The sequence below is a fragment of the Prionailurus bengalensis genome, chromosome A3 (genome assembly GCF_016509475.1).
Source record: "Prionailurus bengalensis isolate Pbe53 chromosome A3, Fcat_Pben_1.1_paternal_pri, whole genome shotgun sequence".
Taxonomy (NCBI): Eukaryota; Metazoa; Chordata; class Mammalia; order Carnivora; family Felidae; genus Prionailurus; species Prionailurus bengalensis.
Genome location: NC_057354.1, coordinates 16,537,392 through 16,550,751, shown reverse-complemented (window position 1 = coordinate 16,550,751; position 13,360 = coordinate 16,537,392). Strand labels below are relative to the sequence as shown.

General features: G+C 44.5%; 1 protein-coding gene across 5 annotated transcripts in view; it reads left to right on the top strand.

Annotated features, from left to right (window-relative positions):
• The window catches only part of TOX2 (TOX high mobility group box family member 2), a 136,444-nt gene that overhangs the window by 115,454 nt on the left and 7,630 nt on the right, over positions 1-13,360 (top strand). For all 5 annotated transcript variants that reach the window (XM_043602328.1, XM_043602327.1, XM_043602329.1 and 2 more), the window contains one exon: positions 12,116-12,355. In XM_043602328.1, the coding sequence (XP_043458263.1) occupies positions 12,116-12,355 (240 nt within the window). The remainder of the gene's footprint in view (positions 1-12,115; positions 12,356-13,360) is intronic.

The window sequence follows — 13,360 nt, the reverse complement described above, 5'->3', positions numbered from 1 at the left end:
CTTTTCGTTCCATTCAGGTTTCAGTGGACCAGATGAGGCCCACCAACCTTAGGGAGGACAATCAGCTGTACTCAGTTGACTGATTCAGATGTTAGTGTCATCCAGAAACACTCTCAGAGACATATCTAGAATAATGTTGGAGCAAATGTCTGGCCCCCCTGTGGCCCCTTCAAATTGACGGAGAAATTAACCATCACATTACTCCATGCCTCTGTGCCCTTGCCGAGGCTGTTCCTGCTCCTGGGCATGCCCTCTGCACCCTCCTCATTTCTGCAAACTTCCTCTTCAAGAGCTGGCTCAGTCTTCCCCCATGGAAATGCTTTCTGGCTCTGGCCAGGGGCTTTCTGGCCCCTTCTGTGACCCCCTCCACCCAGGTCCCTTTGCTGCACTGGTTAAAACAGTGTGGGTGCATCTCTGCCTTCCCCATCAGACTGTGCACTCCAGATGGGGTGTTCTTTTAGTCTGCTGTTAGGGTCCCAGACGCAGCAGCCCTCAGGGAATGTCTGTTGAATGAATGAGTGACAGGAGCAGACTCGGGGACCCAAGAGGACTAGAGAAGTAAGACGACCACAGAGGTCGGTTCTGCTAAGAGCAGTTCAAGGCAAAGGCCCAGTCAAAGACCCGAGAAGGAGGCTGCAGGCAGCAAAGGAAGGCCAGCCTCAGAACAGGGGCTAACTACAAGGTCTCTGTGGCCAGTCCAGGCCTTCTGATTTTAAAGAGAGGCTGTGATGCAGTCAGAGCAAGGGCCCAGATGGTGCCCAGAGCAGGGTTTAGTGGAGAGACGGCAGCAAGTGCCTGTTTCCTGGGGCCAGGTCTGGACAAGACGGCGGGCTGGAGGTGTAGTCCCTGAGGACAAGGACATGGCAAGCAGATAGACTTTGACTTGAATCCCAGCTCTACCACTTACCCTAAATGACCGTGGGCATGTTCCTTCCCTTTTTGAGCCTCAGCTGTCACATCTGTAGGATGCTGATGATAAACCTACCTCCTCCCATGGCTGGGTGAGAATTAAATGTGCTCAGAAGGTCAGTGCCTGGCAGATGTAACTGCCACCTGAAGGGTAGTGCCTCTACCACTATTTCTGTTTACTTCACATTCAGCTAAAACTGAGATTGGAGGGATGCCTGGGTGGCTCAGTTGGTTAAGCATCCAACTCTTGACGTTGGCTCAGGCCAACATCACAGTTCGTGAGATTGAGCCCTGAGTCAGTCTCTGTGTTGACAGTGCGGAGCCTGCTTGGGATTCTGTCTCTCTGCCCCTCCCCAACGGCATACTCACGCACACTCTCTCTCTTTCTCAAAAACAAAACAAAAACAAAATTAAAAAAAAATGCAGAGATTGGCAACCTATGGCTATAGGCCAATTCTGGCTCTCCACTTGTTTTTGTAAATAAAGTTTTATTGGAATACAGCCACGATCATTCATTTACATATTGTCTAGGGCTGCTTTTGCACTACAATGGTAGAATTGAATAGTTGTAACAGAGGCCATCTGGCCCGCAAAGCCTAGCATATTTAATATCTGGCCCTTTATAGAAGAAGCCTGCCAACTCCTGATATAACAAATAAATATTTGTGAAGTACTACCCTAGTGCCAAGCCTAATGCTGTTATTTTTATTCTCACTGGAGCCTCCTTTCTGGCTTCTCTCATACTTCTCTCACTTTCCAGACACTTCCATTGTTTCTCACCTCTTAGCCCGGTTGAGATCTGGTTCAAACATCAAGTTTATACCTCCAGCAAGTTTGTGAGGGGATGAAGGAAAGGAACACATACCAGTGCCAGGCTCTGTGCAAAGTTACCTTTCATTGGATCCTCACAGCTGCCCTATGAGAGCAGGTTCATTACCCTCCACCCACATTAGAGCCATTAAGATCTGTGTGGGTGCCATGAAAAGATCTCAGTCTCAGAAGACAACCAGAATTCTGACTTTCTCACTTCCTGGCTGTGTGACCTTGGGAGAGTCACTCAACCTCTCTGAGTTTCAGGGTCTTTATTGTAAAATGGGGGTGATAACAGTGTTCATGCAGCTCATGGCATGGTGCCCAGCACATAGTGAGCACACATCCAGTAAAATATTAAGTATTTTTAATCATTATCACAATTGTTACCATCCTGTGTAGAACAGAGGGATTAGTATCTGTTGGAAAGAACCACTCTGGACCACGGGAGGGATTGTAAAATGCTGGTCAGTGGTTCGTTAGTTTTCCTTTGGGGTGTGACTGTGCTTAGAAATGAAGAAGTTTCTGGCCCCTCTAGAGCTGAGGCAAAAGCTTCAGTGAAAGGACACAACTGAGCTGAGCTGCTGTCGCCTTCAGAAAAAAGTCCCAATTCTCCAGGCAGAGTGTGAGGCTGTGTTTAATGATACATGTCCCTGCCTCAGACGAAGCAGGCGGGGTGTTAGTTCTGCGAATCAGCAGAAGGCAGGAAGGTGTAGGTGTGATTTCTTATCCTCTCCCCTCTGGGTGGGGGCACCCTGGCACCTGGGGCTCCTCTCCACAGAGGCTGCAAATGGGGAATTTGTGAAAAACACCTTTGTGTTCCTGCCCCTCCGAGAATCTATTAAGCTAGGCGAATATAATTAAGTTCACAACGATGCCTCCTTACTGTTTCCTCTGGCTCATCCTTCCTGGAGAGGCCACAGGAGCTGCTCCTAAGTGTGCCCATATGTTTCCATGAGAGAAGCAGGAGGCTTGGTGCCCCTGGCCACCAGATATCTCCTAAGTGCCAGCTGGATGCCAGGCCATGTCTGCACAGAAGCAGATGCTTGATGCCCACCATGCTGAGCCCTGGGAAAGCTCAGGAAAGGGGTGTGGCTGGAAAGGGAGGTCAGGGGAGGCCTCTCTGAGGAGGTGATGTTTCAGGTAAGCCTCAAAGGATGCTGACATGGAGGGAGGGAGCAGTGAGCCACAGGGGAAAGTCTCCATTTAGAGGGAAGCCCACATGGAGCTCTGGGAATGATCTGGAAAGGTCAGGAAGACAGAGGTGGTGCATGCAAATCTTTGTTTCACAGGCTAAGACAATGCTAACAGACCCTGCAGGAGCTTCTGAAGATTCTGAGCAGGGAGGACACCCTTTCTACTTGAGTGGGGTCACTCCAGTGGCCAGCATAGCACCAGAGAGGGGGCTGGTATCTTAATTTGGGACCCCCTCCCTAAATCAGACTCTGATGCAAAGGTTTGGGTGCAAGTATTTTGTTTGGGGGTGACCCCAGGAAGCCACACAAAGGATGAAGGGAATTGAGACTGGAAGAGAAGAAAACCAGGAAAGGGTGGGCTGGGGAGTTGTGACACCGTGGCCCCTGGAACACAGTTCCGCTGCGGACACTCTGAGGAGAGCATGGAACACAACTCGGAATCGCCCTGCCAAGGAGAGAGGGAGCCCAGGCTTTCCCACACTCTCCTGGTCCCTCATGGTTGAAGGGCACTCCTGGACCCTCAACTGTTCGGCACTTCTGTTCTGCCCTGGGCAGAGGATGCTCTCAGGAGACCATGAACAAATAAATGAGCAAAATAATTTATAGCTTGAAATAACCATTATGAAAGAAAGAGACAATATGATGATACAAAATAATGGTCGTGGGTTAGGTTTTTAGACAACATAGTCAGGGAAGGCTTCTCTGAAGAGGTAACATTCCAGTTAAGAACTGAAAGATGAGCCACGTGCAGAGACCAAGGGGAGGAAAGCTCAGGTCAGAAACCTGAGGCCGGGGTAGGCTTCCTGCATTTGAAGATCTGAGAGGAGGCCAAAGCAAGCTAGAGGTGCAGTAGGTGTGGTGGGGACAGTGTACAGGAAGGGCTGGAGCGTCAGACTGGGGCCCATCATGCACAGCCTTGAAAACCGTGGAAAGTGGAGCACGTTTTAGCCCAAGGGAATGGGGACGCTGAGGAAGACTTTTGAGGAGGGGAATAGCATGGTCTCATTCGCTTATTTGAGAGATCCGTCCAGTGATTGTGGGGGAATAGGCTGGTGGGAGGTGGGAGAACAGGCAATGAAACAGGATGTTTCAGGTAAGCCATGAACAGGCAATGAAACAGGAAAACTGGGAGATGGCAGTGGCTTTGGGGGGTGGGGGGAGGGTGGGGAGAGGTGTGTGTGGGACTTCGGATTCGCTGCAGAGGCCAAGCCAACACAGGTGTGTCTGGGGCAGGAGAGGGGTGCAAGGAACACAGAGAAATCAAGGTTGGGGCCCAGGTGTGGGGCTTGGTGAGGCAGACTGAAGGAGAATTAAGTTCCATTTTCAACATGTAAAGTTTGACGTGCTTGTGGGGCATCCAGTGAAGACGCAGCGAGGCAATGGAATGAAGGTGTTTGGGGCCCAAGCTGGAGATCAGGGCACCAATCCTATCTTATTTCAGGATGCATCACATAACCAACTAAGTGATGTGGATGCCAGCTGCCTTCCCAGACTTCCCAGAACCTAGTACATTCAAGGCTTTGAAGAGCCCCTGATTTTATATATATATATATATATATATATATATATATATATATATATATATATATATATATATAATATATTATATATTATATATTATATATTATTATTATTGTTGTTGTTGTTAGTTTGGTAGTTTGGGGTCTGTTTTTGAAAAAATAAAATATTACAGATACAAATTAAGCAGCCTTTGTATCTGTCTTTCTTTTCCTGCTTTTCCTGTTTTTAATGCTTTTACTACATTTTTATATGTCCTTAAACACTTTATTGTAATGTTTTATGTTATAAACATGTACATTAAGGTATTTTACTGCATGGATCCTTTTGAAACTCTTTTTATGCGTTATTGTTCCTGAGTTCATCCACCTCACTGACAGGTGTAGCTACAGGTCATTCCCTTGAACTCTGTACAGAATTCCGTTATGTGAATATATCACGGATTTTCACCATTTCCTAATTGGTGAAAATTCACATTATTTCCAGTTTTTCTGGAACTTAGAAAATGCCATATCAATGATCATCTTTATTATAATATATAATTTTTGAAAGGTAACTTCATGACTCTCACACAAATACGAAATGAAGACATGTCAATTTATTTAACACATTCATTAGTGAGAAAGCCAGTAATACATTACAATTGGCTCAAAGGAGAATCTGATGAATAGACATATATATCAGCAACCCAGAATGATAAAATAAATTTTGTAATAAAGGTAAAACTGGAGCAACAGAATACTGTGTTTGAAATCTTCTTTCTACAAGGTAGAATCAATTGTATGTCTACCAGACAACACTTGCTTGCATTTTTATTGACAAGAATCAGTTGCATTCTACCTGATACCCACTAAGATGGCTCCTATAAAAGAAAAGTTACAAGTGGTGGTCAAGAAGTGGAGAAATTGAAACCTTGTGTACTATTGGTGGGAATGTAAAATGGTGCAGCCACTATAGAAAACAACAGGGCAGTTCCTCAAAAATTAAGTAGAATTACTGTGGGGTGCCTGGGTGGCTCAGTCGGTTAAGCGTCCGACTTCAGCTCAGGTTGTGATCTCACAGTTCATGGCTTTGAGCCCCACATTGGGCTCTGTGCTGATGGCTTGGAGCCTGGAGTCTGCTTTGGATCCTATGTCTCCCTCTCTCTTTGCCCTCTCCCGCTTATGCTCTCTCTCTCAAAAATAAAAATAAACATTTTTTAAAAAAAGTAGAATTACTGTATGATCCAGCAACTCTATTTCTGTGTTTATAACCCAAAGAATTGAAAGCGGAGTCTTGAAGAGATATTTAAACACCCACGTTCACAGCAACATTATTCACAACAGCCAAAATGTGGAAGCAACCCAAGTGTCCATTAATAGATGAATGGATGAATGCAGCATCCACATACGATGGAATTTTATTCAGCCTTTAAAAGGAAGGGAAGTCATAAGAGACTCTTAAAAACAGAGAACAAACTGAAGGTTGGTGGGGGAATGGGGGAGAGGGGAAAATGGTGATAGGCATTGAGGAGGGCACTTGTTGGGATGAGCATTGGGTGTTGTATGTAAGTGATGAACCACAGGAATCTTCTGCCAAAACCAAGAGCACACTGGAGACACTATATGTTAGCCAATTTGATAATAAATTATATTTTAAAAAAGAAAAGAAGAAAAAAAATTAAATAACAATGCAAGGAAGGGAAGTCTGGTATAGGCTACAACGTGGATGAACCTTGAGGACATTTTGCTTGGTGAAATAAGCCGGTCACAGAAGAACAAATTCTGTATGATTTCACTTACAAGAGGTACCTAAGGTAGTCAGATTCATAGAATAGTAGCCAAATGTCACAGTAGTGAAATGGTGGTTGCCAGGGGCTGCAGGGAGGGAGGAATAGGAAGTTATTGTTTTATAGGTAGGGTTGCAGTTTTGCAAGATGGAAAGAGCCCTGGAGATGGACGGTGGGGATGGCCGCACAACAATGGGAAAGTGAACTCTACTCTTAAAATTGGTTAAGGTGGTAAATTGTATGTTGTGTGTATTTTACCACACTGGAAAAAATGTAACAATGAAAAAGATGCACTAATTTCATTTTTTTACAAAGTTGTAAAGTTGCCTAGTCAAAGACAAAGGCACACATTCCTATAGAAACAGATAACCCAGAGGCCCAGGAGCCATGCTCAGCATTCCGTCGAAAGGACAATCATTTGCCCATTCTAATGTCTTTGAGATTTATCCCGCAGTATTTATTTCTTCTTGTGCATCTGGGAAAGTTCCTTATAATAAATATCTTAGAATAGAATTGCTAAGTTACCGAATTACATGTCTTCAGTGTACCTGGGTATTATCAGATTGCTTCCTGAAATGTTTACCTTACTAGCTTACACTCTAACAGCAGTATAAATAGACACCCAAATGGCCAGTAAACGTATGCAAAGGTGTTCAACCTCTCTAGTAGTCAGGACAGTGCAAATTAGAACAAGTTTGAGAGCATTTCGCACTTTGCAGATTTGCAAAAATTCGGAAGTCTGCCATTATCAAATGTTGGCAAAATATGAAATTACAGAGTCAGGAATCTCTGGCTAAAGAATTCTAAGCACACTGCTGGGAAGAAAAATGAAAAAACAAGTCCTAAACACAGAACCCCAAGGCCATTTTGCCCTTGAGGAAATAATGTCAGACTCTTGCTTAAGATTCAGGGAAGGAAGGGTATTTACGCATGGAAGTGGAAAGAGGGATGTTTAGAGATTTTAAATCCTTCGACTCTTATTTCTTGAGAGTTAAATTTTTTCCCAGCTTTATTGAGATAGTACTAACATTTAACATATATTATTTTAAGGTATACAACATGATGATTTAATGCATGCAAATATTTTGTGAAATTATTATTACAGTAAGGTTAGTTAATACCTGCATCCCCTCACATAATTACCTTCGTGTGTGTGATGACTTAAGATCTCTGCTCTTAATGACTTTCAAGTATACAATATAGTATTGTTAATTATAATCCCCGTGCTGTACATTAGGTACCCAGAACTTATTTATGCTGTAGTTGGAAGTTTATTCCCTTTGACCGCCTTCACCCATTTCCCAGCCCCTGGCCCTGGAAACCACCGTTCTACTCCCTATTTCTTTGAGTTTGGCTTTTTTAGACCCGACATGAGGGAGAGCACAGTCTGTGTTTCTCTGTCTGCCTTATGTCACTTGGTATAAGGCCCATCCATATTGTTGCAAAAGGCAGATCTCCTTCTTGCTTGTTGCCAAATAACATTGTACATACATTCCACACTTTCTGTTTATTCATCTGTTCAGAGAAACTTAGGTTGTTTCCATGCCTTGGCTGTGGTAAATAATGCTGCAGTGAACAACGGGGATGCAGATCTCTCTTCAAGGTAGTGATTTCATTTCTTTTGGATCGATACCCAGAAGTGGGATTGCCAGATCACATGGTAGTTCTGTTTTTAATTTTCCAAGGAACCTCCAGACTGTTTTCCAGAGTGTCTGCTCCAATCTACACTCCCACCAACAGTGCACAAGGGTTCCCTTTTTTTTTCACAGCCTCACCAACACTTTTATCTCGTATATTTTTGATGATAGCCATTGTAACAGATATGAGGTGGTGCCACATTGTGGGTTTGATTTGCATTTCCCTGATGATGAGTGATGTTATGGACCTTTTCATGTACCTGTTGGCCGTTTGTAAGTCTTCAAAGTATCTATTCAAGTTCTTTGCCCATTTTTAAATTGAATTCTTTGTAAAAGTTTCTACTCTTTGAAATAGTTCACTTGAAGTCTGTTTCCTGGGCTTCTTTATGATTAATATAATAATAAAATATAGATTTCACAATATATTATATTAAGAACTCAGAACCAAAATCTACTTATGTGCTGTTCACAAGATGCACACTTAAAATGATGAAGGACAGTAATAAACAGTGGTAAAATAGAGGTACTGATCACAGGTGAAGTTGGATCTAAAATAAAAACATTAATTGAGGCAAGGATACTGGGGTTTTTTTATTAAGAAGAAGAAGCCATCATGAAAGTATAGCATTCTGGAACATTTATGGGAATGAATAGCGTTACATCAGTATATGTGAAGAAACCTGTTTAAATTCCATAGAGAAACTGAAGGGAAGACAATAGCAGTGGGAGCTGCTTTAACTCATTTTTCTTGAAATCTCACAGCTAGAGTAGTCAAAACAGTTGATTGAATAGACATATAGAGAAATGTGTATATTGGAGCATAAACACGATTTCAGATACACATGAACATTTTACAAAAACTCATCATACCCTAAGCCATAATGAAAACCCCAATACCAAAAAGATAAAATTCTAGGAGTCATGTTTTCTGACCATAATAACAAAAGAATATATTAAATGAAGACTCCTCTCCAAATAACTTAACGTAAAAAACAAAACAAAACGAAAAACCAACAAACAACACTTCAGTTGTAGAATATATATTTTTATTTGGGGGGGGGATGAGTAGGGGCAGAGAGAGAGAGAGAGAGTCTCAAGCAGCCTCTATGCTCAGTGTGGAGCCCAACGTGGGACAGGATCCCACCATCCCAGGATCATGACCTGAGCCAAAACCAAGAGTCGGATGCCCAACCGACTGAGCCACCCAGGTGCCCCATAGAATTAAAAAAAAAAAAATTAATGTTTATTTTTGAGAGAGAATGAGAATGAGAGCGAGAGTGAGCACAGGTGGGGGAGGGGCAGAGAGAGAGGGAGACAGAATCCAGAGTAGGCTCCAGGCTCTGAGGTGTCAGCACAGAGCCCGATGTGAGGCCCAAACCCATGAACTGTGAGATCATGACCTGAGCCAAAGCTGGACGCTTAACCAACTGAGCCATACAGGCAACACCCCCCCGCCCCCGCCCCGCCTAACACTGTAGAATATTTTTTAAAATATTTGTGTGGTATACAGTGAGGGAAAAATCATAGCTATGGAGCAGGGGTTCTCAACTTCAACACTACTGACATTTTGGGGTACATAACTCTTTGGGTGTGTGTGTATGGAGGGGGCATTCTACACATTGTAGGACATTTAGCATCATCCCTGACCTCTACCTGCTAGATGCTGGTAGCACCAACTACACACACACACACACACACACACACACACACACACACCAGTTGTGACAGCCAGAAATGGCTCTACATATTTCCAGATTTCTCTGCAAATGGTCCCTGTCTGAACCTCTGCCCTAGATAGTAATATTATTAGAAAAGAAAATCTGAGGGGCATCTGGGTGGCTCAGTCGGTTAAGCATCTGACTTTGGATTTCAACTCAGATCATGATCTCATGGTTCATGAGTTTGAGCCCTGCATCAGGCTCTGTGCTGACAGCATGGGGCTTGCTCAGGATTCACTCTCCCTCTCTTTCTCTCTCTCCTCTCTCTGTCTCTGCCTCTCCCCTGCTTGTGCTCGCTTTCTCTTTCAAAATAAATAACTTAAGAAAATAAAATGTGAAAGTAAATAAATTATTTAATTTGAAAAGCTACTTAAAAAGCAACTTATGATACCCGAGGTCAACAGTAATAGAGAGGAAAGCAAAGTTAATAATCAGAAAACTTGTCAAATTTATTTTTTTTTAATATAAGAACTGGTTCTTTGGTAGATAAACATATAAACTTTTTGAGAAGGAAATTTTAAAAAAGCAACATGCATTCACAGTATTGTAATTGGGAATGAGGATTTAACTACAAAAACTATAGAGTAGGTTAAAAATATGATAACATTATCCCAGTTATATGCTGTTAATGTTAAAATGTGGACAAAGTAGCCAGTTGAAGTATATATGTATGTAACTTACCAGAATTAACTAAAGAGAATATGGAAACTAAAATAACCACGGAAAATATTGTGAAAATCAGTCTTTCAAAAAGCACATAACACAAACGCCAACATTGGCCAAAGATAACCCCCCAGAAAATGGAAATGAGGACAAACCTAAAAAAGAAAGTTCCTCAGAACTGAGGACATACCAGACAAAATCAAACAAACACACATCCAGGCAAAGACGGCGATGTTCCGATCAGATTCCACTGAATTCAAGGCAAAAGGAGGCACTTTATAATAATAATAATAACATTCATGGGGCACCTGGGTGGCTCAGTCAGTTAAGTGTCCAACTCTTGGTTTCAGCTGAGGTCACAATCTCACAGTTTGTGAGTTCAAGCCCCACATTGGGCTCTCTGCTGACAGTGCAGAGCTCGCTTGGGATTCTCTCTCCCTCTCCCTCTGCCTCTCTCTCTGCCTCTCTCTCTCTCTCCAAATAAATAAATAAACTTTTAAAAATTTCATAAAAAACATTCAATCCATAATGAAGACAGTTTTTCCAACAAAAACCAACATTGAGCCCTGTGATGACAGCTCGGAGCCTGGAGCCTGCCTCAGATTCTGTGTGTGTCTCTCTCTGCCCCTCCCCTGCTCGTGCTCTGTCTCTGCCCCTCCCCTGCTCGTGCTCTGTCTCTGCCCCTCCCCTGCTTGTGCTCTGTCTCTCTATCTCAGGAATAAACCTTAAAAATTTTTTTTATTTAATTAGAAAAAAAAGAAATTGGATTCTTTTGAGGAGAAAAAAAACCTCCCACATAATAAAATGGGAAATCCATGAACTTGCCTAATGAAGAGAACATAGGAGGAAAACAGCTCCTCAACATGAGAAATTAACAAAAGGAAAAATAACCACAGATGCAATGGAAATAAAAATAGGGGCGCCTGGCTGGCTCGGACAGTGGAGCATGTGATTCTTGATCTCAGGGTTGTAGGTTCGAGCCCCACATTGGGTGTCGAGATTACTTAAAAATAAAATCTTTTAAAAAAAAGGAAATAAAAATAATTAGAAGAGTATGCAGATTGTTATGCCTCACTCAACAGTGTGTGCGTGTATATATAAAATATTTAGGTGAAAAGAACACACCGTTCTACAGATGTATTTAGTATGAGAAATGCCTGTATGTAAAAATCAGGAGCTTTCTTATATTCCAAAAATAACAAGTTAGAAATACAGGGAAGACTTGATGAGAAAATTACTGACTTAGAGGAAGAAAAGTACAAAGCTTTATTAAGGGATTTATTTCTTCTATGTGTTTTAACAAACACTTATACACAATATATGGCTTACTAGGGGCCAGGCACATTTTGTCCTACCCAAACCTAAAAGGTAGTTTTAATTATTATCTGCATTTTTTTGGATGAAGAAACTGAGGCACAGAGAGGTTACATAACTGGGCCAAGGTCACGCAGCTTAGAAGTGGCTGAATAGGGATCCAAAACACAGCCAGCCTCCAGCACCTGTGCTCTTTGCTGTAGCGCTGCATAGCAAGTAAATGAACAGACGCACCGTGTTCTAGGAGGGAGGACTCAGTATCAGTAAATGGAAAATTATCAGTAAAATGATCAATTCACTGCTGGCCTGAGCTCTCTGGCGAGGGCTGAACTGCTAACCATCTGTCCAGGGTGAATGTCAACAGAAGGCAAACCGTCAGGGGGCTGTAGGCTGCCCCCGGGTGCACCGAATCTCACCCCTGCCCACCCCCCGACCCCACCGCTGGAGCCTGGGGAAGCCCAGCTGGGAGTGGAGCCCCCCAGCCTTCTCCTCTGCATGCCGCTGCTCTGAGTCCCACGGTGCAGAGGTGATGGTGGCCGGCGGGTCCTCCCTAGCTCACAATGCCCTGTCCTATTCTCTTAGATCCAGGAGATGGTCCACTCGGAGGTTGCTGCCTACGACTCGGGCCGGCCCGGGCCCCTCCTGGGCCGCCCGGCGATGCTGGCCAGCCACATGAGTGCCCTCAGCCAATCCCAGCTCATCTCTCAGATGGGCATCCGGAGTGGCATCGCCCACAGCTCCCCGTCACCCCCAGGGAGCAAGTCAGCGACGCCGTCTCCCTCCAGTTCAACTCAGGAGGAGGAATCAGAAGCGCATTTCAAGGTAGGGAGGGTGGAGATGCAGAGCCCTGATGCCCTCCTGTCAGCAAGTGGGTGGGCCCTGCGTGGAAATTGGCATCACCTACCTCTAGACAAGACTAGAAGGGTCTAACTGTACCCTTTGCTGGAAGACACGGAGGAGGAAAATCAGCAGGTAGAACGGGGCCCACTGGCTGGAACGCCTGGGCAGTGGGGATGGTGGTGACTGGAACTCGGGATACCTGGCTTCAGCTGCTAAATTTGCTGAGCATCTTTGACAAGATCCACAGGGTCACATCTTAGGGCCACATTGGCCTTTTAGGAGAAAATGTGCTGATAAAAATGGGTGGCCCAGCAGAAGGCATCTTTGGACCACGCTGACCGCAGGATGGGGCACTAAAAACAAACACCACCACCCCAGTCACTGGGGACACGCCCCCCCCCCAACATCCCTGGAGTTGTGGGTGGTCCTGCCTCTTAAGAACAGGTCGGAGGGGAGAGGTCACCAGCTATCCAGGCTTGTCCTTTCTTTGCACTGACAAATGCCCCTGGCTGTTGGAAAGCATCTTGTTTTACTGGGGCCAAAAACAGAGGCCCAGAAGGGCCCAGGATGGAAGCTGTCACTGGGAGCCTCCCAATGAGCCCGTGGCAGAATAAACTTGATCCCACCACTTCTGCCTCCCTTCCTTCTTCATAAGGGCCTCTCACCCCTTTCCACACGGTGGCCCTGCAGACGCCTGGGAGCAGGAGCCATGGCGCCTGTCCCCTCTAGCAGAGACCCTGACCTCCTGGGCTTGGGCGGGGCGGGGGGGGGGGGGGCAGGGAGAGGCGCATCTGGATCCGGTTCAGCTTCATCCTCAGGATAATTTAGTTTCTGCCGTAGGCCAGACAGGAGCCATTTTTATTTTATTTTTTATTTAACGGACACTTGGGGCCAGACGCTGTTCTAAGCACATAACAAGTATGCAGCCATGTAATCCTCACCACAGTCCTGGTGGTAGGTGCCATCATCTGTCTCCCGTTGGCCGAT